Source organism: Quercus lobata, chromosome 8, assembly GCF_001633185.2.
Source record: "Quercus lobata isolate SW786 chromosome 8, ValleyOak3.0 Primary Assembly, whole genome shotgun sequence".
In the NCBI taxonomy this organism is placed as follows: Eukaryota; Viridiplantae; Streptophyta; class Magnoliopsida; order Fagales; family Fagaceae; genus Quercus; species Quercus lobata.
In genome coordinates this window covers 17,202,262-17,229,362 of record NC_044911.1, presented here as the reverse complement: position 1 = coordinate 17,229,362, position 27,101 = coordinate 17,202,262, and the positions used below count along the sequence as shown (strand labels likewise).

At 35.0% G+C, this 27,101-nt stretch overlaps 1 protein-coding gene across 1 annotated transcript; it reads right to left on the bottom strand.

Annotated features, from left to right (window-relative positions):
- Positions 1-288: 288 nt before the first annotated feature.
- On the bottom strand, positions 289-22,261 carry LOC115955789 (ubiquitin carboxyl-terminal hydrolase 14). Its single transcript, XM_031074127.1, has 20 exons — positions 22,003-22,261; positions 20,898-21,069; positions 20,432-20,544; positions 19,999-20,335; positions 16,497-16,591; positions 15,955-16,088; positions 15,824-15,880; positions 15,625-15,702; positions 15,147-15,201; positions 15,020-15,058; positions 14,513-14,593; positions 10,853-11,051; positions 10,714-10,771; positions 10,518-10,640; positions 10,023-10,111; positions 9,838-9,927; positions 2,411-2,581; positions 2,133-2,263; positions 1,881-2,013; positions 289-813 (listed from the first exon to the last, which is right to left on the bottom strand). Exons 1-20 carry the CDS (start codon positions 22,108-22,110, stop codon positions 635-637), a joined length of 2,442 nt encoding a protein of 813 aa, XP_030929987.1. The 5' UTR covers positions 22,111-22,261; the 3' UTR covers positions 289-634.
- Positions 22,262-27,101: the final 4,840 nt, after the last annotated feature.

Sequence of the window (27,101 nt, the reverse complement as noted above, 5' to 3'; positions counted from 1 at the left end):
TAGGAAAATCTTTCTCGTCATTAGTCTCTACCTAAGTGAGTTGTAGTGGAACATTTTTTGCTTTAAAAAAATCATATTATATATATAAAGAGAGAGAGAGAGAGAGAGGTGTTACATCCACAACGTTTTCACAACAAATCTTAGGTATTAAGTTTTTATTGGTTCTAATTTAAATCCATAATTTAAATTACTTTTTTGTTCATCTGTAACAGCCAATAATAATCTTCCACTTTGAATTTGTTGAGAAAATGTTGTAAACAAGCAGTCTTAAGTAACTAAAGAAGCAAATAGTTCAACAGTGCCAAACCAAATAGATTTGATAACTGCACTAATGGCTGCCAATAGCATCCAAACTCCCATGTGAGAGAACTAATTCTTGATCAATTACTAGTACTCTACGCTACTACAACAACAAATATATTGACAAAACATGCAGATCATTAGTTCAAATTTTCTTTAGCCAAAACAACTAAAATGGAACATCAAAATATTTTAAAAAATAATCCAGTATATCCTCAAAATACACAGCTCTAGGCCACCTACAAACAAGAACAGGGTTTGCTGTTTGCTAAGATTGAGATCACATGGTACCTATGTTATGCCGATTTGGTGTTTCCTATCCTTCCTCTGTCTCTTAACTGTTAAGCCTTTCAAAGAAATATAAATATCCCATGTCTTTGGGAGGATTAACGGATGCCCCGACCTTGTCATCATTGAAAATAACCCATCTACCATCTTTAAAGATGTGAGCGACATAGTGACCACATTGAGTCGAGGTTCCAATGTGGCTTACTATTCCTATCAGTCTGTATCCTGCAAAAGGCAAGTCACAACAATTTAATCAATACACGTTGCAGAAGTACAAGAATAGTCATATTTATGAATCATTGTTTTAACAGTAGCCAGGCCAAAATAGGAAAAAGGGAAAAAGGAAAAATAAGTCTTAACAGTCACTAACAATTAACAAGCAGATATATAATTAATTGGAATCTGTACTGCAATCAAGGAAAATGTCTGGTTACTGACGATCAACCACAATAACAGCTGTAATTTCAATCAAGTCTACTTACGTGTTGCTTTTATTTGGATATGTTTTGAAATAATTTATCAAAACCAAACCTATGAGCAAACATGCAGCAAATACAATTAAATCTAAGCAAATTGAAAAGCAATAATCATAAGCCTTATTATACAGTACATAACAGCCTAGACCCTATGGTTAGCAGATACATATCAAGATAGAAACCAAGATAAACCAAATAAGCTGATTATTTTAATTAAAAAACGCACTACTACACTACTTATTCAGATTAAGTTCACACTATGCTGTACGCCTGTACCACATTAAACTTTGAAAAAGGAAGCAGCTAATAGGAATGCAACAATAGTCTACAGTAAGAAGAAAATTCTCTCATAGCAAGGAAGTAAAAGCAACCACAAAAACATGCTGCACCTTGTACCACAGAAAAAGTCCAATGAGCCAGTAATGGAAAGCACAAATACGGATACAGGAACAAGATACTTGTACAACACCATATGGACACGGTGATAAATCAATTCTTGAAAATTTAAGATAAGATATGCAAGGCATATTTTAATTAAGAACATATAAGGTTAATTTTTAATTCAAAAGATAAACGACTAATGCTAGAAGGCATAAAATATGCCTAAGTAATAAAACCAATTAAAAAGCAATTACTTTGATAGAGAGAGTGAGTAAGAGTGCAAGACAAAAGTTAAAAAATTATAAAAGCATCCAGCTGAGTAACCATATTGGTTCCATGTCCAATAACGACACAGCTGCTAGTTTGAAGTATCCATGCCTTCTAGGCTGGAACAACTTTTAGAAACAATAAACTTATGAAGTACTAGGAACTCACTTCCTCCTCCATCAGGAAGCCCAGCATCGATAGGAGTAGGTGTAGTGTTTGATGTGGTAGCATCCATATCAGATGAAACAGAAGCTTCAGGATTGCTAAAAATCCAATCTGTTGCTTTCTCAATGTCACCACCCTAAAAAAAGTTTGGATGCAACCCCAAAATCAGATACAAAAAATTCAGTATTTGAAACCTAGTAGTCAGATGTACTCAGCCTTTTCTCTGAGAGAGAAAGAAAGTGACAAAATACTCACCGAGGCCTTCAGTGCTTTCCTAGCAATTTCTTCTTGAAAACCAAATGAAATTAAAGTGTCAACTTTTGATTGGTCAACACTTGACAAAGTGTCAGCACCTTGTGCCTCTTGGGAAATTGGAACATCAATATCTGGAAAAGTAAAAAAGCACTTCAATATCATTTACTGCAGTATAATATGACTAAAACAATTAATGTCACAATTCTCCAAAGCTGGATCATGTGAAATAACAGTGCATGTTTCCCTATCCTTCTTTTTAAGATTGACATTTGAAATACCTGGATCTTCCATGTGTGAAAGTAACCAATTCATTGCCTCTTCCACGCCAGCATTTGAGGTCCTTATTGCAGCTTTCTCACAATGATGATGGTTGAATCCCATTGAGACAAGCTGGGAAACAATATCTTCATTTGGCAAGGGCTTATTTGATTCTACCTCATCCCCAGGAACTGTTAATTCATTATAAATAAATAATTAAAAATAAAAGCCAAGAATAATACCTAATACAAATTGTCAGTGCAAGCAAGTCAAAGCACACCCAAAAAAAAAGCCCCAAATGGAATACAAATCTCTAACAACACTGATGCAGGAACAAAACCAAAATTATTTTAGATTTTATATTTTCAGATTTTTGAGATTATCTTATAGGAAATTGGATAATTGTAGACTTTTATTTTGATATGGATTAGTATTTGAGCTCAATTAGGATTAGTTTTTCTTAGTTCTTATCTTTTATCTCATTATTTCCTGGAAGATCTAGCTCTATATAAGCTCCTGGTTTATTTGTATTTTAGAATAGATGATTGATTAATGAAGAAATTCAGATTGGGGATTTTCCAATAGTTGGGTGTTGATTCCGAACACCTTAGATGCTGATGCCTAAGTTTTGCTTGGTGCTGATTCCAAGCAACCCTAAGTGCTAATTCTTAGGTTTATCTTTTAATTTTCTTGTTTCTTTTATTTTCTCTTAATTGTCCTGCACCAAGCACTCATCCATTTCCCTCAAAATCAAGGATTGGTCAATAATGAGTAAAGGAGCAAAGCGAATTCATGACCATTAGGTGTTAGGTTTGTATTTTATAGACAATGTGATATGAATGACAAATGATAGAAAAAATGGAGAAGAGCTATCTGGTTGGAAATGTTTATATTTGTCAAAAGGGGGAAGATTAACTTTACTGAAAAGTTAATTTTAAACCCTTCCAACCTGTTTCTTATACTTGTTTACTATTCCTCAAACTGTGGCAGCTAGATTAGAAAGGATCCAGAGAAATTTCCTGTGGGGCAGTTCTGAGGAAGCTTTCAAATATCCACTAGTTGCTTGGAGTAAGGTGCGTTGGCCGGTAAAGGCAAGTTTTTTTTTTTTGATAAGTAAGAAGAGAATATTATTAATAAAAGAATAGCAAGAAAAGCACAAAAAGTTCACGATGGTGAACAAAGGAAAAAAGAAATAAAAAGACAGAAGCAGCCCCTAATCTATACTAATAGATGAAAGAAAATCCAAAAGGGTAGAACAATCCGAATAACCCCAACAACGAGACCAATCGAAGAGGGTCCGCTGGCAATACTCTAATAACTAAACCACAGTTTTCCCCTCATCCTCAAAAGACCGTCAATTCCGATCAGTCCAAATAGTCCACATTAAACATCCTGGAACCATATCCCAAATATCAAAGCTACGCTTCCCAAGCCAATGATACCAGCAAACTAATAAGTCCACAACTGAATCTTGCATGACCCATTCCATCCCAAAAAACCGAAGCATACACATCCACAAAGAATGAGCTATCGGACAAAAAAGTAACAGGCGATCCATAGATTCTGCATTGCAATAGCACAAACAACAACGATTCGCCAAAGGGCAACCACGAAGCATAAGGTTATCCAAAGTTAGAATCTGACCATGGGTTGCTATCCACATAAAAAAAGCCACCCTTTTAGGAACCTTAACTTTCCAAATTCCCTTCCAAGGGAAAGTGGAATGAGCTGCATTTCGAATCTTATGATAAAAGGACCGAGTATCAAACTTCCCACTACCATTAAGATCCCAACAAAGTTTGTCACACTCTCCTTCCCTAAAAATTCGGGTTTGGATCAAATGAAGAAAGGAGTAGGAAGCCCCCAACTCCCAATCATTGAAGTCCCTATAAAAACTTAAACTCCACACTCTGTCATTATCACCCACAGGAGGGCTTAACACCTCAGAAATACAAGCCTCCTTATTAGCTCTACACAAAAATAACTGAGGATAAAGAATTTTGAGAGGAACATCACCAATCCACTTATCATGCCAAAAAAGAATACAAGAACCATCCCCTGCCACAAAAGAGAAATGCTTAGTAAAAGTTTCCCACCCTTCACTAATACTCCGCCATAACCCACTACCATGAGCCCTACTACAAGCTCTAGTGCACCAACCCCTTTTTCTTTCCCCATATTTCATGGCAATAACCCTTTGCCACAGATGCGAGGTTTCATGGCCATACCTCCAAAGCCATTTCCCTAATAGGGCCTGATTAAAAGGCACCAACTTCCAAATTCCTAAACCACCCAACTCACGCGGTAAGCAAACCTTTTCCCAAGCCACCAAAGAATATTTGAAACACTCAACTGATGAACCCCACAAAAAGTTCCTTTGGATGCATTCCAATCTATACGCCACAGCTTTAGGGATGGTAAAAAGGGAAAGGTAATACGTCGGAAGGCTTGAAAGGGTACTCTTCAGCAAGGTGAGTCTACCACCATTTGACAAATAAAGCCGCTTCCAGTCTAAAAGCTTCTTTTCCATCCTCTCAAGGATCGGATTCCAAATAGAGGTTGTTTTGTACAAAGTACCCAATGGCATACCCAAGTAAATCATAGGCAAACTGCCTACCCTGCACTAAAGGATATTAGCCAAAAACTGAATGTTACGCACCTCCCCAATAAGGACAATTTCACTTTTCCCCACATTCACCTTTAGACCAGTAAAAACTTGGAAACAAGTCAAAACCAGCCTAATAGAAAGAATCTGCTCTCTAGAGACATCACAGAAAAGAATGATATCATCAGCAAATAGGAGGTGAGAAACCCAGATACCAGTAGAATTAACAGGACCCACATGAAAACCTTGAATGAAACCCCTTCCTCAGTTTTCTTCAGGATACGACTTAAAACCTCCATGATCAACAAAAAGAGAAGGGGAGACAAAGGATCGCCTTGTCTGAGACCTCTAGAGCTACCAAAGAAACCAACAGAAGATCCATTAACTAGAACTGAGAAGCGAACGGTAGAAACACAAGTCTTTAGCCATCTCCTCCATCTATCCCCAAAGCCCATCCTCTCCAACAGATAAAACAAGGTGTCCCAATTCATATGATCGTATGCTTTCTCAATGTCTAGCTTACACACCACCCCCAGAGTACGACATTTCAGTCCATTGTCTAAACATTCGTTAGCAATAAGCACTGAATCCAAAATCTATCTGCCACCAATAAAAGAATTCTATGACTCCGAAATAAGTTTATCCAGCACCCGCCTCAATCTGTTAGCTAAAACCTTAGACAACAACTTATACACACTGCCCACTAGGCTAATAGGCCTAAAATCTTTGATATTTACCGCATTATTTTTTTTGGGAATCAAAGATAAGAAAGAAGCATTCAGAGACCATTCAAACTCTGAGCTCCTATGGTAATGATCAAAGAATGCCAAGACATCTATTTCCACTACACACCAGCATTTTTGAAAAAAAGCCATAGTGAAACCGTCAAGACCTGGGGCTTTATCACCCTCTATCTCATGAAGAACCTTTACCACTTCCTCCTTAGGAAAATCCCTCTCTAATTCAAGCCGCTCATCCTCCTCAATTCTAGCAAACTCTAAACCATCCATAGAAGGGCACCAAGAAACTGACTCAGTGTACAACCTCTGATAAAAATTGACCACCCTAAACCGCACCTCTTTTTCATCCTCATAAAGAACTCCATCCACCTCTATACCCCGAATATGATTAGTTCTTCTATGGGAGTTTGCAACCCGATGAAAGAAGTGAGTATTATTGTCCCCCTCCTTCACAAATAAAATCCAGGATTGGGAATTCGAAGGATTGGGTTGTTTAACTAAGACCTGCTTGGAAAATGGTTACGACGTTTCGGGAGTGAAACCAATCATTTATGGCGTCAGGTTATAGCTACCAAGTATAGAGAGACTAGTGGGGGCTAGCGCACTAGAGTTGGTAGAGGGTCTCATGGGTGTGGAATGTGGAAGAGTATTAGGAAAGGTGTAGAGTTTCTTTGGACATGTGGTGGGAGAGGGTTTTCATATTTGATTCTGGTATGATCTTTGGACTGGGCACATTCCCTTAAAGGATCTTTACCCTGATCTTTTCTCTTGTGCTGTGGATAAAGAAGCCCAGATTTCTGAGTTGGTTACTATTGCACCTGAAGGTGGTAGTAGGAGCTGAAATATACAATTCCACCATGCTTTTCATGATTGGGAGTTGGAAAGAGTGTTTACTTTTTTCAAGCATATTTATTCCAAAATGCTAAGGGATGAGGGGGTTGATAAATTGCTTTGGAAGTTAACCCCGAATGGTGTTTTTGATGTGCGCTCTTTCTATAACTCCTTATCTGACCCTCCTACCATTCTTTTCCCTGGGAAGTGTATTTGGAGTGTCAAGGTACCGAAAAGAGTGTCTTTCTTTTTATGGACATCAGCTCGGGATAGTATTCTCACAATTGATAACCTTGTAAAAAGGAATCTGCCCCTGGTTAAAAGGTGCAGCCTGAGCCGTTGCAATGGAGAAACGGTGGATCATCTTTTGTTGTATTGTAAGTTCTCTCATGCCTTATGGAGGGAAGTCTTTTTGATGTTTGGAATTTAGTGGGTGATGCCAAGGACGGTTGCTTCTATTCTTTTTGCATGGAAGAATCATTTGGGGGTACACCCTTCTACTACTTGGAATATGGTACCAGCCTGTTTGATGTGGCTAATTTGGAGGGAACGAAATTCCTGCAATTTTGAGGATGTTGAGAGATCTGTTGATCTTTTGAAGTCTTTGCTAATTGGGACTTTGTTTGAGTGGTCTCATATTTGGGGTTTTACGCAATGTGTTTCCATTTTTTATTTCCTTCAATCAGCTCATTTCTTTTTGATTTGTTTGTAATTGTTTTAAGTATAGTTTGTTCATCATCGCGAACAAGATGTACTTTTTTTTAATAAAACTTTCTATTACCTATCAAAAAAAAAAAAAGATGGTCAGCTTAATACTAATAGCCTAATAAACTACTAGGACCTAAAACATAAAAATACAATTGACTTGCAAACATAAATAATATTAAATAATAATTTTCTTGCGTCTCCCGCATCATTCTCCTTTAGCTGGAGAAAACTCAACCTCGAGTTTTAAAACATTGAAGGATTAAGCTGCTTACAAGTAACACTTGCTTCACGTCTGGAATCACCTTAGGGAGCACAAGGAAAAGAAAAACCTTGAATTCCACCACATCAGACTCATTTGGAATTATAAAATCAATGTGGGGAATTAGCATAATCTCATCTTGAACCTTATGAACCATAGGAGGCACTATGGTTTTAACCTCTTCGACTTCACCAAGATGTAGATCTTCAAGGACCGTGGAGGGTTGATTAGAAGCACGTTCAACAACTTCAACTTTCACATCATGTGCACCCTCAAGCTTGCTGGGTAATTTTTGAGTGGGTGCCATTATCTTTTCTAGCTGGGCATTAATCCTAGTGATTATTTGCTCCCCCAATGTCCACGAAATAGGTGAAACATTCTGATTTGCCTTTCTTACAATAGCAAAAAGTGAACTGAGAAGATCCAAGGAAATTTTTTCAAGAAACTTTGAAACATCTCAACAACCAATTCATCACACTCAAGATCCAACATCACCAACCATAACTTGACCTTTGCAATGGTATCAAGAATTGAAGTCACCTTATAAGAGGGAGTAGACACATGAGCCATATTTTCAAATGCTACAATCAACTGAAATATTTCCTTCATTTGCTCATCCTTATATAGGGGCATCTAGTGCTGTTATTCTTGTGATCTCAATAATGCAAGATACAATTGATACCTTCACATCCATTTCAGAATGTCTCAAAAGTTTATTATTGATCAGAGCCTTTATTGAGGGAAAAAGTGCACCTCGCACTAATTTCGATGGTACTTGCTCCACGTATGCTAACAAATTTTCAACTTCATCAAGAAGAGTAAGGAGGTCATCAATGGAGGAAGGAGGGCTAAGGAGTCTATTCCCAGCCTCCTTAAGCCACTTCTCAAGTTCACTATGAAAGGAAGTCATTTTTTTTTTAAGCTCAGACTTAGGGGCACAAAACACAGAGATTGAAAGTTGAAACTGATGTTCTGATTTTTTTTTTTTTTTTTTTTGTGTGTAGAGGCCGGGTCTTCTACTTTTAAAAGAACACCGGTGTTGTATAAGCTGGGCTTGGGGCTTGTTAAAAGGATCGGGCTTGGGTGCTGGTCTATTGGATTGAGCTAAATTTATAATGGGCTGTGTTGGGTTCTTTATTTGGGGGGTAAATTTGTGTTTGAGTGGCTAATGGGTCAGGTAGAATTTTAAGAGACAAATGCGCTGGGTTTTTTTAAACAAAAAGCTTGGTTACGATTACCTTATGAGGCAGTTGTTGGAATTGCGTCAGCAGCAGTAGCACTGAGAAAGTGAGGGTGATGTTGGCGCAACATCTAGAAAGGGATGGTGGTGGTGTGCGAAGCAAACTTCATGAAAGAATTTGACTAGATCTGACTCTGGGTGTTTTTTTGGTGGTGGTGTGGTGCGACGGCAGCAATGGGCTCTTATCTCTCTTTCTTTCTGTCTATGTAGTTGCAGGAATTTGGGGACTTGATTGTGGGTTTAGGATGGAGGTTTCTGGTTGGCTTGAATATTTGGCTTTCTGTTCGGTTACACAACTATAGGACAGCTTTTTGGTACTAAGTAGAAAAATGACAAAGACAACTTTCTAGTGGTGGAAAACACGACCGTAATGGGATTTTTTTTTTTTTTTTTTTGGGTGATATTTTTTGGCTCTTTCCTGCAGTAATGCTTCAACAGATCGGTGTTTGCTCTGATGCCAAAACTGACGCAGGACAACCAGAACAAAACTGAAACAACAATAAAATAAAGGAATATGACCTAGGAGTCAGCACCTAGGCCTTGCTTAGAGTCAACACCTAGGATAGACCTGGAATTAACACCAGACCAAAAGAGACCAAACGGCCATTTTTTCATTCATCAAAATATCAACTATCCCTCAAGCAGTACAATAGATTGCTTATAAAGGATTGCTAAACCCTAATTCTAATTGGCTAGGAAACCCTAATTGCCTTATTACAAAAATATCCTTGCTTCCAAATTAAAATACTAATAGCCTAATAAACTACTAGGACCTAAAACATAAAAATACAATTCACTTGCAAACATAAATAATACTAAGTAATAATTTTCTTGCGTCTCCCCCATCAGAAACAATAAAATAAATGCTTGTTTCACAAAAATACATAAATATGCAGAGGCCATGACATTGTGTGAGTGTGAGTGTGTGTGTCAGAACAAACATAAGTATGAAGTAGAGAGGATACATATGAACAAATTTAAACATGTAGGTATAATTTAAATAAATAAATAATTTTAGTGACAAAATTTAAAAGAAACTTGGAAATGCCAGAAAAATCTCATACCACCCTCTGGTAATAGCTCCTCCCCAGGTTGAAGACCATTGCTGCGTATGTGACTAATATCTATGATGTCAGGAACATCTATATAGACATCTGAATGGACGGATTGCATTAACAATAATATTAGTTTAGAAAGCTTTAAGAAAACCAAAAAGCTTGCGTAAGAAAAGTAGGGAACAGAAAGATACCAAGCTTTTTTGGTACCCAGCCTGCTTCCATGACAAATTTACGCATGTGCAACACCAGGTAATCAGGGAATGAAGTTAGGCCTGTAGTCCTGCAGGATAAAAATGAGGGGAATGAACAGCAACAACCAGATATAAATAAAACTCTGAGCAATCTAATGGCATCAACCAGCTTTTAATACTCAGGATATGGTTATTATTAACAACACTTCCTTAACACCATAAAAAATCAAGAGTGGCTACTATTTCCTAAAAAGACCATGACATAGATAACAAGTCACCTTCCAACTTGCCCATGTGGGCAAGCAAGAAAACCTAGCCCACTTGACTTTTTTTATATAATACACACTTTCTACAGCGAGTAGCAACACTTATGAGCCTCATTCTCCCCTCATCTCCTCAAAATTATCTTAAGAAAGGTGAGAGAGAATGGCACCCAAAAATAACATATTTTCAGAATAAGAAAAATTGAAACCAGCAAAAGATAACAAAGCTCACTTGATTGCTGTTGTCTTAGCCTTCAAAGCAGTGCTGTAAAAGTCATGTATCTCCTCTGGAGCAGAAAAGTTTGCAAGGCATGCTTCTAATGGCACCCGTGGACGTACAATTTCATCACTGGATCTGCAGGAACTAGATATTCTAAGCAAGAAGTCTAAAGGGGCAAAAACAGGATGCTGAACACGTGTGAACTTACACTTCCTTCCCTTCTGAAATTTTTTCTGCTTTGAATTTGTGAAATTCTTCTAGTTCTTCTGAATTCTCAAACAATAAAATCATTAGGATATAATTTTCAGAAAGGGTGATCTGAATGAGTAATGATTAAAGGAATTTACGTTTATTAGTTGCCTCATGCAGTGGGATATTTAAAGAAAGAATGTAGTCAAGCCTACTATTGTAAGTAACTTTTCCAGATGAACATAAGATTCGATCTTCAACACCAAACTTGAAACTCTTTGCAGGATCCAATTCAGGTTTGCCCGCATTAGCTCGTTCAACTTGGTCAAGAAAATGTAGGAAGAATTCCAGGGCATCCTAGACATAATGTAACAAGTATTCAGATAAAATATTAACTACTACAATAACAATAACATTGTAAGGGGTAAACTAATGTCTCCCAGTAAAGAGAGTTGACCTCGGTTAGGAAAACCACCTGTAACCTAGTACTAAGCCTGAGGCAGGTAGCAGAAGATAGGCAATCAACTAACTAACTTATACTGCCTAACATTGGGTCACGGATAGGTAATGCACAAGACCACAACAACTAAAAAATAAGCAGTCACCTAGTTGCCACATTGAAACTTAGCACTCAGACATATTGCACACTGAATGACTGCAAGCAGTGTAGCATCATAACAAAAGGCAAGGTTGTGTAATATACTTAACTCATAAACCTGTTCTTGGAGACGTTTCTCCAATTGAGTTTGAGCTCATAAAGAATGCACTATAATCAGATTAGTTTGCAACATCTACTTTGTTTGCCATATGGAATAATTAATAATTCAGACCATCTGAAAATTAGTTAATTGGAGGAATTAAAATCTACTCTTTAACTGTTAAGGCCTAAAATTTCCAAAACTGCCAACTGCAAAGCTCTGAACTACTTGCCTTCAGATTCTTTCAAGGGGGAAAAAATGTTTCGTATGTACTTTTGATAGCACAACCATAGCGTGGTTAAAGAGAACAGAAAAACAAAACAATTAGTGTTGTTTTTGATACTAGGTTGTTAGTATTTTAATTTATGTTTTATTTGCTTATCCTTGAGTCAAGGGTATTTTTTGTAATATTGTAATTGTTGGTTGTGGGCCTTGGGTTTTATTTCATTAACGTTATCTTATTTATGGGTATTTATGTGTTGGCTTTGGTTCAATTCAATTAGGGTTCAGTTTACAAGTTAAAGTAGGAGTTCTAGTTCTATTAGGAAACATTAAGTGCCCGTTTTTTAACAGTGTTTAAGTATTGTTGTTCAGTTTTCAGTGTTGTGGAAAATCTAATCTTACAATAAAATCTATTACACTTTACCCAAATTAATACCCACGTATTTATTGTGATAGTTTTCAGTGTTGTGTAACTTACAATAAAATCTAATCTTCTCATTTCAAAATAAATGGATAATTGCGTGTAACTTACAATAAATAAAATTTAAAAATATAAAGAAATTACACTTTACCCCCTAAACTATACCCTCATTTACACTTACCTCGAATGCAAGATCGCTCCCCAAAACTAATACTCGTGTAATACTTTGCACCCTACTATCTATTTGGCAATTAAGTTGGACAAAAAATGTCACCTGAGACGTGTGACTTGTTCTTCCATCCAACTTAACTACCAAATAGACGGTATGGTGCAAAGTGTTACACGGGCATTAGTTTAAGGGGGTAATCGTGCATTCTTGTAGTTCAAGGGGGTAAGTGTAAACAAGGGTTTAGTTTAGGGAGGTAAAGTGTAACTTTCCCTTCTTTTTTTGTGCTATTATTCACAAGTGTGCTCATTAAACCCCTGAAAACTATAAAACTCTATTTTCCTTCTTCTTACAAGGTACAACCCCAAATCAAGTACTTCCTCTTACCTATTGGAACCCTAAAACCAAACTTACTTTCTCTATCAAATAGCCATAACAAACTCATCAAGCCCTAGCCAATTTTGAACCCTAACCGCACTTTCTAAAAGTTCTAAACCCTAGATCCACAAATTTCCCTAGACCTTAACCTAGCACAAGCACACAGAGAAATTCTCAAATTTGTCCTACCCTACATCAACTTTTCTTTGGTACCATGGCTCAATTCATTTGCCCATGGCAGGTAAAAGAAAGTTAAAGATGCAATACAAGCACTCCATTGCATAACTTAAATTGATCTGTCAGCTTCATACTCCGGCAAGGGTAAGTAGATTTGCACCTATCAAAAAAAAAAGTAGATTTGTATTGTAAAAGATTTTGCAAGGAAACATGAACATACTCGTCTCCCAGGATATCTTAAAACATGTGCCATTTATTGCTTTAAGGACATTCAAGTGTCCATTTGGTGTGGCTTAAATTTTGTGGCTTATTTAAAGCAGGGTCTGTTTTAATAAGTGAGGTTTGAACAAGCTGTACCTATATAAGGAGGAAAAAAATGTGCCCTTTAAAAAGCTGTACCTAATATGCCAGCTTTAAGCTTAAACAAACGGCTACTTAGGGCACGTTTGGTGTACTGTTATGGCGATTACATCATTTACATGGGCATAAGAATCACTATTACAAGTAATACGAGAAGCTAGAATGGAATAAGTATTACTGTTCATTTGTTTGGTGATAACATAGGAACAGAAAATGATAAGACAGTGGAATCAAATCATATTTAAATCAAAAAATTTAAAATGCCCTTATTTATAAAATTATATTTACATGTTAATTAACATCTTATGATATACAGATTGAACAGTTTTATAATAAATATTTATGCCCTTATTCAAAAGTAATAACTCTATAAATAAAATCAGATATAATAAGAAAAAATATAGCCAAAAGAGTCATGAAACGTAGATATAATCCTCATCTTTTTTGCTTATCTTTTTTTTTTTATCAAAAAAGAAATAGACCATGGATTTATATGCTTTCATGTTATCATCCGAATCATCTCAAAGCTTGGCCTTCAAAACCATATTACATGGATCACACCATCCATGGGTCTAAAGGGCAGACACAGATGAGAATGCTCGTAGAGAGAGCGAGAGAGAACCTGAAGATCTAGCCAAAAAAAAATAGGGGGAAAGACTATTAATTTTGGGTCTAACATAGCAGAAAACAGTGGAGAGAGAGATTCGACACCTTTTTTCCTGGAAAGCAACAACCAGACCAGAGGGGGTTTCTAGGAATTTTAGCTTTAAAAGTTATTTCATTAGTTGAGGAATAGAGAGTACGGTGATTTTAATAAGGAATGGTTACTCCTTATTTTAAAGAATAGTCATTCATAAGGAAAAGTTATTCCTTTTAAAGAAAACACAACCAAACAATTGAATAGCTATTACATTATTGTGTCGAATACAACAAATCAAACGTGCCCTTAATATATTATTATGTTATCCATACAAAAGTATCTACCCATCTAATTCCTACTTTACAGCCACCAAATCACTAATATGGTACCATCCACTCTAATGGCTATACTCAATCTTTCTATATGTCTAAACTCCAAATGTTTGTTAATGACCATCTTCCACGTTACAAGGCCATGTGATTATGAAAAATACAACAAATGGCATGCAAGAAAGCATAAATCCAAATTTCATTTGATTGACCTTTCAATTCCTAAATGTCTTTATGCTAATCGACATAATTCTCTTTTGTATGAGCTAGAGCTAGAGCTAGAAAATTATTTTTGGTGTACCAAAAAGTCAAAACAAAAATGTAAGAAAAAGAACAGTTCAAATATATTAAGGATGAAAATAGCACCTTACATCTCTCCGTCATACTATATTCTTATGCTAATTAAGCGAAAAGAAGGAAAATATACCTGTTGTCTCATTGTAGAGAACTCAGGATGGCTGGCGGCAATAACTGCTTTGAACATTCGAGGGGGTATCCCTTGCTGTTTCTAATATTTATAGAAGAAGGTAAAAGGAAACAGATATAGTACAGGTCAAAGGACAATCTATAAAAGAAATTAAATAAAATAAAAAAAGTGAAACCATAATATAAAAAAAAAAAAAAATCAAAAAAAGAATATTGATATATGAATACAAGTCTCATTAAAACGGAAAAAGAGTGGAGAACTAAACAATACGGCACGAAAAAAACAAGAAGGTTGAAACAATAAATAAAATTTTTAAATATGGGCATCAAAGTTTGAGAAAGAACAGACAAACATTGATAAGTTCTTAAAAATTCAAAGCCTGTTTGAAAATTTCAAGGTTAAGGAATTTCGTCATACTATCCAACAATAATACCATTGTATAATTTAACCATTTCCAAGCACAAAACAGAGACTCGGAATGCAGGCAAAATGAGCCAGAAAGCTTACAGCTCTTGCAGTTGAGGTAGCATTTGCATTATCATCTTTCTGGATAACAAATAAGAAATGTAAACCAAAGAGTAGCAGAGCTAGAAACTATAGTCTAAAGGAGCTCATTCTGTTAGAGTTAACAAACCTCCAGATCTGGAATAGAGTATTTTCCAGATAGCAAACCATGGGCCAACTTAGTCCTGCCATTGAACAAGAAAGCATTAGAAAATATGCAAATCTGCAACATAAAAGGAGGGGGATGGAGAAAGGGGAAGAACAGAATAACTGCCCACAGAAGTATAACACAGAAAACAACGAGTAAAACTTAGGTATAGCACCTTATGCAGTACATTAGGTTCTCCAATTGAATTCAATGCAGCTATGTGTTTGAATTTAATTGGAGAAAAGGTACTGTACCTAAAATTTTCCCAAAACATATTTATAGACATGTTTGAATGATAAACACATAAAAAATGAATGTGTTCCATGCACACACAGAAATGGAGACCCAATTATCACCAGGATGACAGCTATAATGACTTATGATTAGCAACATGATGGAAATAAATCAGATAACAGATTGCACAAAAAGAACTAACAACACTGACGTACTAGTTACTTACAACTGCATATTGAGGTCTACAGTTGGATCAGCAGGAGCCATCTCAAAAGCCACTTTCAAACTTTGGTTTCTATGGTATCTGATAATATAATTGCACCAAAAATAAAGAAATAAGTGTAATCAATTTCAGAAATTTTAAAGGGTGATTAAAATTCATGCCCCAGGGGGTAGGGGGGTGTAAGAGAAAAAATTATACTCACCGTGAATAGAAGGAATGTGTTGAAAACACAACTTGCATGGTTGCTGCCAAATAGCAGCTGCAAGAATGAAATAAGAAAATATTAAATAAGAAAAAAATTCCCAAGCAGCCCTGAATGAGGATCAACATTACCTGTTTCCAAGATTGACAAGTCCAGTATAACCTGGTCCACAAATTGGTTCCACATCCTGTCCACTTTCTTGGATACGGTTCCAATCAAAGTTCGTATTCTGGTCAAGTTCTCTCTCAGCAGTTGTCATTTCAGTCTGAAATAAGAAAGTGAAAATATCAAACTTTAAATTAATGTAATAATACAAAATATACTGGAGGTAAATATCCCAACCCCATTTGTAGAAAAATGAGTCAATGACTAAAAACCTGCATAGTTGTAGTAAGTCAATTGAAGTCTGGCTATACTATAAATATAAATAATTTAATAAACACATTAAAAGAATCCTCTAGATAATATAAGAGGGATGAGATCCAAGTAAATTTGAATTATCAAAGGCACAAGAAGGAACTAATCTTGTCCTTGCCAACCAAAACCCCAACCCAATTATTACACCACATTATATTACTGAACACTAAATCTGACACATGTTGAGATCAGAAATGCTGTGTTATTGGATACTAAGAGCCATAAAAATTTTCTTTAAAAAAAAAAAAAAAAGAACCTTCTGTAATGATGAAAAATCAATGCCAAAATGTGCCAGATGCTGTGCTAATAGCGGGTCCAGAACACTTTCATCCTCCGGATAAGAGAAAACATCTGAGCTGCCACAATAAGTGTTACACATCATTAGCACCCAATACATTTAAGAATGAATCCTCAGAAAAATACTTACTATCAGATTGACGATTATACTGCCATGGCAGGTTTGCCTGGATCAGTTCAGGTTGTGAAAGAACTTTTCAAAGCCAATCAGAACATTTTTTAAATCATGAATATGCTAGGTTAGTAACATTTAATAGCATATTTTGTGATGTAAAGAACAGAAACCAACTTATATAGAAAAGGTCAACAAACAATGTTCATAAAAATTCAAAAGAATCCCCACATATAAAAGAAGAACAGCTCAACTGGAAACTAATATTCTTGCAACAGTATTATTTAGCATTTCATATTCTTTTGACTCCACTCTGCTTAAAACTCAGACCCAACTCTCAGAGGGTACAGCTTTCATGAACATCAAGCCACGGAATCAAATCCTTGATTCTCTAGTAGCTAAACACCGCATCAAATAAGGACAATGTCCAATCTGAAATCAACAATGTCTAAATTAATTATAGCCTGCATCCACTAAAAAGATTATCAAGCACCAAAATCTTACATGAAGCCCTCTAACATGTCACTAAATCCACTGGAGTCTACATAACAGTGAAGTCTTCAACTACTACTTGGCCACAGATGAACCAAAAAAATTACAACAATACCTCATCCAAACAGAAAATCCCTAAACCATCATACTACCTCAACCCGAATATTATGCAGAAGCTCAGAAAGGGAGAATTCCATTTTACTTCAAAGTCTTAAGATCAATACAGCATATACAATGCTATAGAACATCAAATCATGTCTTCCCAATAGCTTATGCACCAAAAACCTTCCATCACTCTTGCTCCTACACTAATCAAATACTTGGGCCAAATTAATGCATCCCTACTCCTATGAAAGTGGTGACTCATAACTACACCAAGTGTAATCCAAAATCTTCCCTACCTTTGCAACTGTATCAAACCCCACTCCTGACCCCCTGTTATGCCCAATCAAACTATTCTTCCAAAAACAATACAGTTGTCCATATATTACCGCAGAAGTTTGATCTGACATCCCAAATAGATGCAGTCCTTTTTTAGCCTAGCACATGTATGCTATCATGAAAATCATCTTTTGTTTCCCTAAATTTACACCAGTGCCGACTTAACACTTTTTAGCCTAGCACATGTATGCTATCATGAAAATCATCTTTTGTTTCCCTAAATTTACACCAGTGCCAACTTAACACTAAATGCAATTGACACAATCGCCTAAGGCCCCAAGTATAAAAAAGGCCCCAAATTTTAATTTAATTAAGCCCGAATATTAGCCATTAAATAAAATAATATTTTTTTATCAAATGAAAATTAAAAAAAAAAAAAAAAGAGATAAAAATGCTACTTTCACAAAAATTTTCACAATACTTCTACAACAAATCCTAAGTAGCAGGTTCTTACAAGCTGTTATTGATGGCGAAAAAATAATTTCAGCAATTAGTTCTATAGTGAATGTAGCACTTATCAAAAAAAAAAAAAAAAAATTCACAACATTTTTCACAATAGTTGAGTTGGCAAATTTTTACTAGTTCTCACCTAGGTCCACCACTAACATCACTCTTTTACTTACCACTACCATTCTATCACATCAACAGGTGTGAAAAACTTAGTTAAATTTTTTGTGTCTATAAACTTTCTATATAAAAAATAAAATAAAATAAAAATTCTACATGGTTCATGTTAATTAGTAATAATTTTGTATCTAAAACAAGATAATAGAGTTTAAATAATATTTAATTTTTTTTAAATCATATTTAAATATATAAAAGGATTCAATTTCATTTTTTGCCTTAGGCCCCCAAATGTATCAAGCTGCCCCTGATTTACACCACCACAAAATCCACACAAGCATCTTTAATTATGGAGAAAGATCAAAGTTCCACATCTCCTCATCCTTATTCCCACATAAGTAATCCCAGAGAACTCAGCATATTCATAATTCCCACATTTCATTCAGTCCCATCCAAAGTCTTCAGAGACTGGACAAGGTCACACTCTCTGACTCTTGCTTAATTTCATCAGTTCTATAAGTATATAACCTTCAATATTCTGAAATTGGCACTCTCTCTCCCTTTTCTGATAATTTAAATAAAACAGCCATATACATCATATAAAGAAAACATTAAATGACTTGGAGTGTGAAACCTGTATACAAGAAGCTAATTGTTGTTTCTTGCATTAAATTTCTGCTTCTCAAAGATCAAGTTTTGTGGAAGGGAAAAAAGGGAGGGAGGTTGAACAGAAATAAAAGAGGAAGAAAGAAACAAAAGAACTTGCTAATTTAAATGCAACCAAACCCTTTCGGATGATCAAACATTTATTAGAATATCTACACTTCACAATAAGAAGTTAAGAACAACATTGATTGATTTAAAAGCATAAGCAAATGGCATTTGACATGTCAAAAATAAATGAATAATAATAATAATCAAATGGCATTTGCTTAAATATCTCTTCTTTCCCGATAGAATAATTTTTAAGAGCCCATGAAGGAGCATCTATGGTGTTTGCATATTATTAGTAATCACAAGTACTTGAGAAAACCATCAGCATTTTGAAAGATGAACGAACTTTTCTGAAGAATATAGATATAGTTTTTTTTTTTTCCAATCAATAGCTTCAAACTAAGTTCTTTTTTTTTTTTTTTCCTTTTTAACTTTTTAGCCAACTAAATTGCCAACCCTGCTGTTCTGAATCTTGATTGGATGAGTAGTTTTAGGGTGGAGACGAGAGTAAGGGATAAATTAGGGTAGGTATTCAATTTGAATCTAGCCCATTTTTTGGTAAGCGAATTTAATCTTTCCAGCCAAAAGACAAAAGAGGAAAAAAGAAAACAAATACATATTCAACATCATGGTCAAAAAAATCATTAATGAGCAATCAACTCATTACATTCAAGAAAAGTAATCGTACCCTGATAAAATCAAATTGACAATACCATCTAGCATACTTGACTACCTTTGCCACTAATGATGACCACATGGACAGCACCTCAGAACTAACAACTTACCAGGAACAAAGAATGAATATTTTCTCTGTCCTTAGCCTGAGAGAGAGAGTGAACCCTTTCACATATGATGTTGAGTATGTAAATGCAAAATGCATGAGATTGTTAAGATCATAAGTATACAGAATCACATATTATGTTCATTTCGCCATACCACTATCTGCTGCTCCTATATCAGTCATAACAGTAATAAAAATGTGACTGAACAAATCTTCTTTTGATAAGTAAGTTTTGGCCCCAAGGGGAAGGGGAAAGGGAGATTCAAACTAGTGACATTTTGCTTCATGAGAGAAAATTACAGAAAGGAAAAAAAATATTAAAAACCATTCCCATTAATGATGCCAGGGGGACATTACCTGCTGCTTCCAGATCAGCTGTAATGGTCCCAAGCTTTACAGCAAGAGGGTAGTGTGTCTCATTGTAGTGATCAATAGCATGGTTGTTGCCACCAGTTCCATCCCAATTTTTCCTCCCACAAAGGATCATGCCATCAGTAAGATTTAGCCAAAGATTGTCCGTTTTATCACACTTAATACATTTCCACCCAGATGGAGGGACAATAACACCATTTTCAATCTGTTGCAAATCCATTGCATATGCACTTGTTTGTTTCTTATCGGCTATCCAAGCTGCAACTTGCTCTTTCCGCTCAGCACCCTCAGCCATCAAAATAGCATCGACGGCCAACCTGACCTGCAGTATTTTACAGTACTGGTAAATAAATCAAATGCTGTTTAAAATGGAAATCTTTTTACCAAATAATTAGGGGGTTTGGGGAGTAACAGGCACCTTCTCCGGCAACTCCACCGAAGGAAATGGAAGAGTAACATGGTCAGGCAATATAACTATAGTGTAAGTTTCTTCATATTCAAGTTCACTGTTGTCAAATCCCCCATCAATACCTGCAAATGAAATCATATACCATAAATATTAATAAAACATATCTCCACTATAGCACAGAAAATTATTAGTACTTGTTATAACAAGATTCAGCATTTGTAAGAGAAGAGCCAGAACATCCCTCCATAAACTACAATAACAAATTTTTGGCTAAAAGGGACCAATAAAAGTTTCTCTGTGGCTAGTAGAGAGATCAACTGATTATTGAAAGTACATTCATTCTAAATTGTTTTCCCTTAATCTCACTAATTTTTCTTTTTCCTTTTTTCTTTTTTTTTTGTTTTGGGGGGGGGGGGGGTTCGTGTGGGTGTGGGGTTGCAGGGGAAGGAGAGGAGGGTCATCACGAATCAAGTACCTATACCCAAAAGTGTTGGTTTCTTCAAAGGCCTATCTTCAGCAACCACTTTTTTTGTTTGCTTTATATGCAAGTAAACTTTATTCCCAGTCTTCTCATAGTTCCAAGCCACGCAGTCCTTTCCAAAAGCTAGAAATGTATTCATGTCGATAAACAACCCACCTTCTGATCTCTGACATCAAAACAACACCACAATGCATGCATGAATGTCAAAATCAATATAATTGAAATTAGTACAATCATCCACTTTAGTTGCAACAAACAGGAGAAAAGAAACCGAATAAAAAAAAAATCCCCGAAACTTAGATTTTCTAAATTACACATGCTCTTCAATATAATTGAAATTAGTACAATCATCAAATACGCCATTAAAACATAAAACCTCCAAAATCAGATTTTTAAAATGTATACGAACCCTTATCAGTTTCTGACCCCAAAAAAATAACTAAATAACAGAAACCACAAAAAGAAATTATAAAAAAAAATAAAAAAAAAAAAACACACACACACACACACACACAATTTCAAAATTCATTTCTTTATTTACATATTTATAATGTCCTCATTTTTTAGAAACACAAAGTACCTTAACAAAGCTTTGATAATTTGTATAAATTTTATTTTCATATAATTTCCCAGAATCCAACAATGACAACAGGAAAAAAAAAAAAAAACAACAACAACAACAACCAAACAAACAAACAAGTTGGACAGGAGAGAATGCAAAGTTTGTTTGGCAAAAAAAAAAAAGTATTCCGAATTTTAGTTTGTATATTTCCTCAAAATCAGAAAAAAGGTGATCCAAGAAAATTCAAAGAAGAAATTTGAATGGTGCAAAAGGATAAGCTTTCTTTTCCGACTACGCTTTCATTTTCTCAGCAACCAACGGAAATGAAAAGAGAAAAATCATCGAAAAGACATTTCAACAAACACATGAGCTTCAGTGCAGTAAAACTTAGGGAAAACGAAAACATGAACAGAAATGAAACGAAACTATAACATAAAGCCAGAAAGATAAGCTTTCTTTCTCGGACTACACTTTCCTCTTTGTCTTTTTTTTTTTCTCGGGAACCAAACGGAAAACTAAGGGAAGAGAAAAGATTACCGGAGTGTCGAAAGAGAGGCAGCATTCTTGCTTGTAGATGCGATTGGTGGGCTCCGGGATCCGAACCCGGGAGAGATTGGATCGGATTAAGTCCATCGGGTCTGACATGTTTGTCTGCAAAGAAAATCAAATGGGTTTTGAACAGAGAGAGAAAAGAGAGAGAAAGGGGTTTTAGAGAGAGAGAGGAGAGAATATGTGTTCTGCCGTAAGGCCACTGCAATTGTCTTTGTAAAAGGGACTGGAGTTGGCACGTTTTCTTTGCGCTGTCTTTTTAAGTAAAAATTGAAAGCAAAATAGCTACCAAAAATGCAAACAAAATTTAATTGGTTCTTAAATTAATATGTTTTGTAGTTTTCTTTTTTTTTTTTTGTGTGGATAATGTGTTATAATTTGATTTGTCTTTTTTTTTTGTAAAACAAACATAAGAAAAATCCTATGTGAACATGGTATCATTAAAGGAGATGGACAGCGACGCACTCATATACATGATACACCACAAATTATGTCATTCCAATTGACGCATTGACCTACCATTTTAACTCACTTTCTTATTAAGTATTTTCTATTTTTAACTTAACCCATTATCTTATTTTTCAGGTGGCAATTTTTTAAAGTTTTAAAAAGTTGGGAATTACTCTTTTACTTTCTTTTTAGAAATCATATATACATGGTGTGTGAGAGAGAACTTTGATTTTTATTCATACAAGACAAGAGTTTGTTTCAAATTATGCATAATTTGAATGATTTGTATGGTTCTCTTCAATGACAAGGTGTTTTTTTTCCCCTTAAAAAAAAATTTTTTTTTTTTTTACTATATGGAAATATTTCATTAAACATAAAAAGCAAGAACATCTCTCAACCAAGCCTCTTTCACAGAAGGAGGGAGAGAAGAACTATTACAACAAAAGGAAAAATTTTGGTGAGCGTGGACCACCGAGTTTGCTTCCTTTTTGACCCAAATTTAAAAAACAATTATCAAAAAAAAAAATTAAAAACAATTATCAAAATAGTGACTAAGCAATTTTCTTTGTTACAAAGGGCGTTTATGTTCCACGGCTCATTATCTGGATTCTCATATAAAGCATTCACACAGATTTTTACATCCCCTTCTACCAGAATCCTTTACAATATTTCAGGCAAGGCTTCTTCACAAATAAAATAATAATTGATCCCTTCAATTGTCCAAAGGCTTGTATTTAATCCAATGGACGATGATCCATTCTCTTTAAATGGTACAGATGTCGACCATACAGTTTTCTCTTTATTCTCATTCTCAAGCTACGTGTCTTGTCTTTTGCTTTTTCTCCTCAATGTTGCTGCCAGCCCCATTGTTTATTTGTTATTAACAAAACAAATCTCATCTCAACACAACCAAACAAAGTTGTAAACCTTAACGGTTAGTAAAAAAAAATTTGTTCCTTTTTTTTTTCATCTCTTCACTCCTAAAATAGTAGGGTGAACTTGCAATTGTCAGTATGTGAGGTTGTGTTGGGTGGATAATTCATTAAAAATAATAATAATAATAATAATAATAATATGAATGATGAGGTAGATGTTACTTAAAATAATCATGGAATTTGTTTTTCTTGAATGTGAGTAGCATCTATATATTGAGTCTTTCAACAAGGCAGTATCAACATTTAACTTCACAACCTCATTATAATTTATAAGGCTTCGCCCATATGACTTTCTCTTTGTCTTTAGGGACTTTTTGTTTAATAAAAGAATATGTTTTGATATTCTTTGTTACAGAGCTTTAATGGTTGATATTACATTTAATTGCGCTTCCTCATGTTCCATTCGGTTCCTCAAATCTCATATACATTTGAGTGTGAGAGTTACTTGTATTGTGCTCTACTTTTTAATTGATTTCAGGGTAATAGTGAACCATTTTCAAAACATGAAAATCAACAATCTGCACTCTATTTTGGAGTTTGTAAAATAATAAAATTAATAGAAAAGAAAACAACAAAATAATTAAAATAATGTGAGTTGTAGCATGTGTGTGGCAATGAAGGTGGAGAGCAATGTTTTAAAAACCGAATCAGTCGGTTCAACCATGAATCAAGTCCAGTTAAATCTGAGAAAATTAGTCAAAATTGGAAAACACCAAGAACTGGTCTCTTTTCCAATTTTTTAACCATTCCGATTTTTAAAACCAGGATGAGAAATAAAATGGAAATGAGAAAAATATTACTATTACATTATAATCATCATTATAATGTACCAAATGTGTCCTAAGGAAATAATTCTTCAATAGAATTGAGAAAAAAAAAATCGAATGTCTGATGCATTTAAAAGTGAGTAGGGTAAATTGAAAAAAGAAGAAGTAATTGTGCTTGTTAAAACTTAAAAGAAGACTAAAAATGTGTTGACTTGGCAAAATTGGAATCGGACCCGATAACTCAACCCAACCCAAGACGTACCTAAAGTAAACAAATGTGTGGACTTGTATGAAACTCTAGGTCAGGTTAGGTCAGGTCAACTTATACCTCATTCGAACTCAACCCATTTTAAAGTGGGTTTTTTTTTTTTTTTTCTTCTTCACATATCAGATTCATATGGGAAAGCACATTATATTTATTCTTCAAAATTTCACGTGTGCATTTAGTATTTATGGTGATGATATACTGTCCCAAAACAAAATTATGGTCCATGACATTTAGTATTATTATTTTTTAATGATGATGATATTATTAGTAAACCATGGACGTATTGACTCAAGGCATTTAGGCAAAGGATGATGGTTAAGTTGCAATAGGTGGTACACAACGGTGATGATAAGGAGAAGTACGGTAGGTCGCAATTTGGGTGGAAGACAGTGGGTTGCTATTTAGGTGGTGACCTCTCTCTTTGAAATCACCATAAGGTCCAAAATCTAAGGTCATATCTGTTGGGTTTTGATGGTGGATCAACTTCACCATGATTAGGTGGTTGGGTTTGATGTTAGATATAATTGGGTTGTTTTGGTTTTAATGTGGCTATGTTGGGTGTTTATGGATCTCTAGTGGTGGTGAATTGGTGGGTAGAGAGAAAATGTGAAACTCGAGAAGGATGGGGTGAGAAAAGAAAGATATTTGGGAAGAGATAAAATAATATTTGAAATAAATAGTGATAGAGTATTGAGACTGATATAATTGTTTGTGAATAGTAGATTAGTTGAATTAATGAAAGTGATTTTTTTAATAGATTTGGCTAAAAACACATTGAACTTAATGTCTCCTTCACCCCCTACCCAACACCCCCCACCCAAATTAGCCACCAACACCCAAAGACACCCGATGATGCCAATCGGCCATCCATTCCTAGTGATGCTTGATGGGCAACAACATCCAATGATGGATCATTTCATTGACTCATGAAGGTGAAAGAGAGACGTCGAGAGATTAGAGAATAAAGATAAAGTGTGAGAGTATTATTTTCTTCTTCTTTTTTGAAAAGATTATCAGAGAGTATTATGAGGGTTAAAAAAAAAATCTAGAAGGGGAGCAGGATCTTGAGCACAATAACTTTATACAATTTTTTTTAACAATAATGCAGATTAGGGTGTGGAGTCTTTTCTTTTTTGTGATTCCTAATTAAAATGCTTTTTGTTTTTGAAAGCCCTAATACAATGCTAAACATTTATTTTTTAAAAGAAAGACTATGCTTATTATTAAGGTAGACTATGTAAAGGTGGAACATCCTCCATCTAATGCTAAACAATTTGATTATATAAACATTCCTATTTTTTAACATCGCCTGAAAACCGAAACTGATAACTCTTATATCCCAACCCTCTTAAAAGTTAGAGCATTAGCATTCGAGGATGTAAAATAGTGTCTATTTTACATTCTCAAATACCACTTTATCTATTTTACCAACTAATTTCGCAACTCACCCCACATCCCAGTTTCTATTTTTAGATTCAACCCATTAAAATAATATAAACCAACCATCAAATAATAATATTTTACCAACATATATGCAACCTCACTATAGCGGGGTGGGAAAACAATTTGGATTTAGCAACTGGGGTGGAGCTTATTTTTGAGGAATTATGATGTAAAATAGAAACTGAGGGTTGTTTACATCCCAAATGCTAGTGTTCTTAAAACCTTGATTGACCGTTTAACTATCAAATTTTAGTGAGCCGAACTATTTACCAAATAATTTTCAATTTACCCCTACCTTGTTCTCGGTTTCACATTATGAAGTGCCATAATCAAAGTCAAATCTATGGTTTAAAGTAGCAAAATGCCATGATTGACTATGGAGCAGGTTATTGTCTTTTCATCATACAATGATTATTTTTTCAAGAAGCTTGACCCTAATTTGAATTTTTTCGACCGCGCAAGACCATAAATAAACTTTGAAGTGCTCTTTTTTCAATTAACCATTTTGAATTTGAAAATTTATAGCTTTAGGAAAGTATATATATTCTCATCCACATTTTCCAAGAAATTGATGGGTGAGTTTGCGCCTAAACCTCTCTACCTTTTAATAAAAAAAATAAATAAAAAAAGATAAAACCTTTTTTCGTCTTTACATTTTCACATGATTCTCACTTTAATCCCTAACCATTTTTTTCACCGCTTTTAGTCTCTATCCTGAAAAATGCGTCTCGTTTTAGTCCCTAACGTTACATCAAAGACGGAAATTACACAGCTGGCAAACGGAAAAAATTAAAAATATTATAATAAGGCACCCTGTGTGCATGTGACTTTCCACGTCAGCCTCTAAATTAAAAAATATATATATATATTAATTTTAACTAAATAAAAAAATTAAAAACAGAAATAAAAACCAAACCCAGCAAGAACAACAAATTTCAAACCCAGCAAATTTAAAACCCAGCAAGAACAAGATCAACAAAACACAAACCCAGCAAATTTAAAACCCAAAAAATTAAATTCAAACCCATATTCCAAAAATCATATTCCGAAAATCACACCGCACTTTAATTCTTTCTCTTCCTCGTTGGCTCAGCCAAGTTCGAGCCTCTTAAAAGTGAAAGAAAAGCTTTTATTACCACCACATAAAAGTAGTTATTACTTAATTTCCTCTATTATCAATGGCCTCTCCAGTCGTACTTCCAATCTCAAATCCACAATCAACTG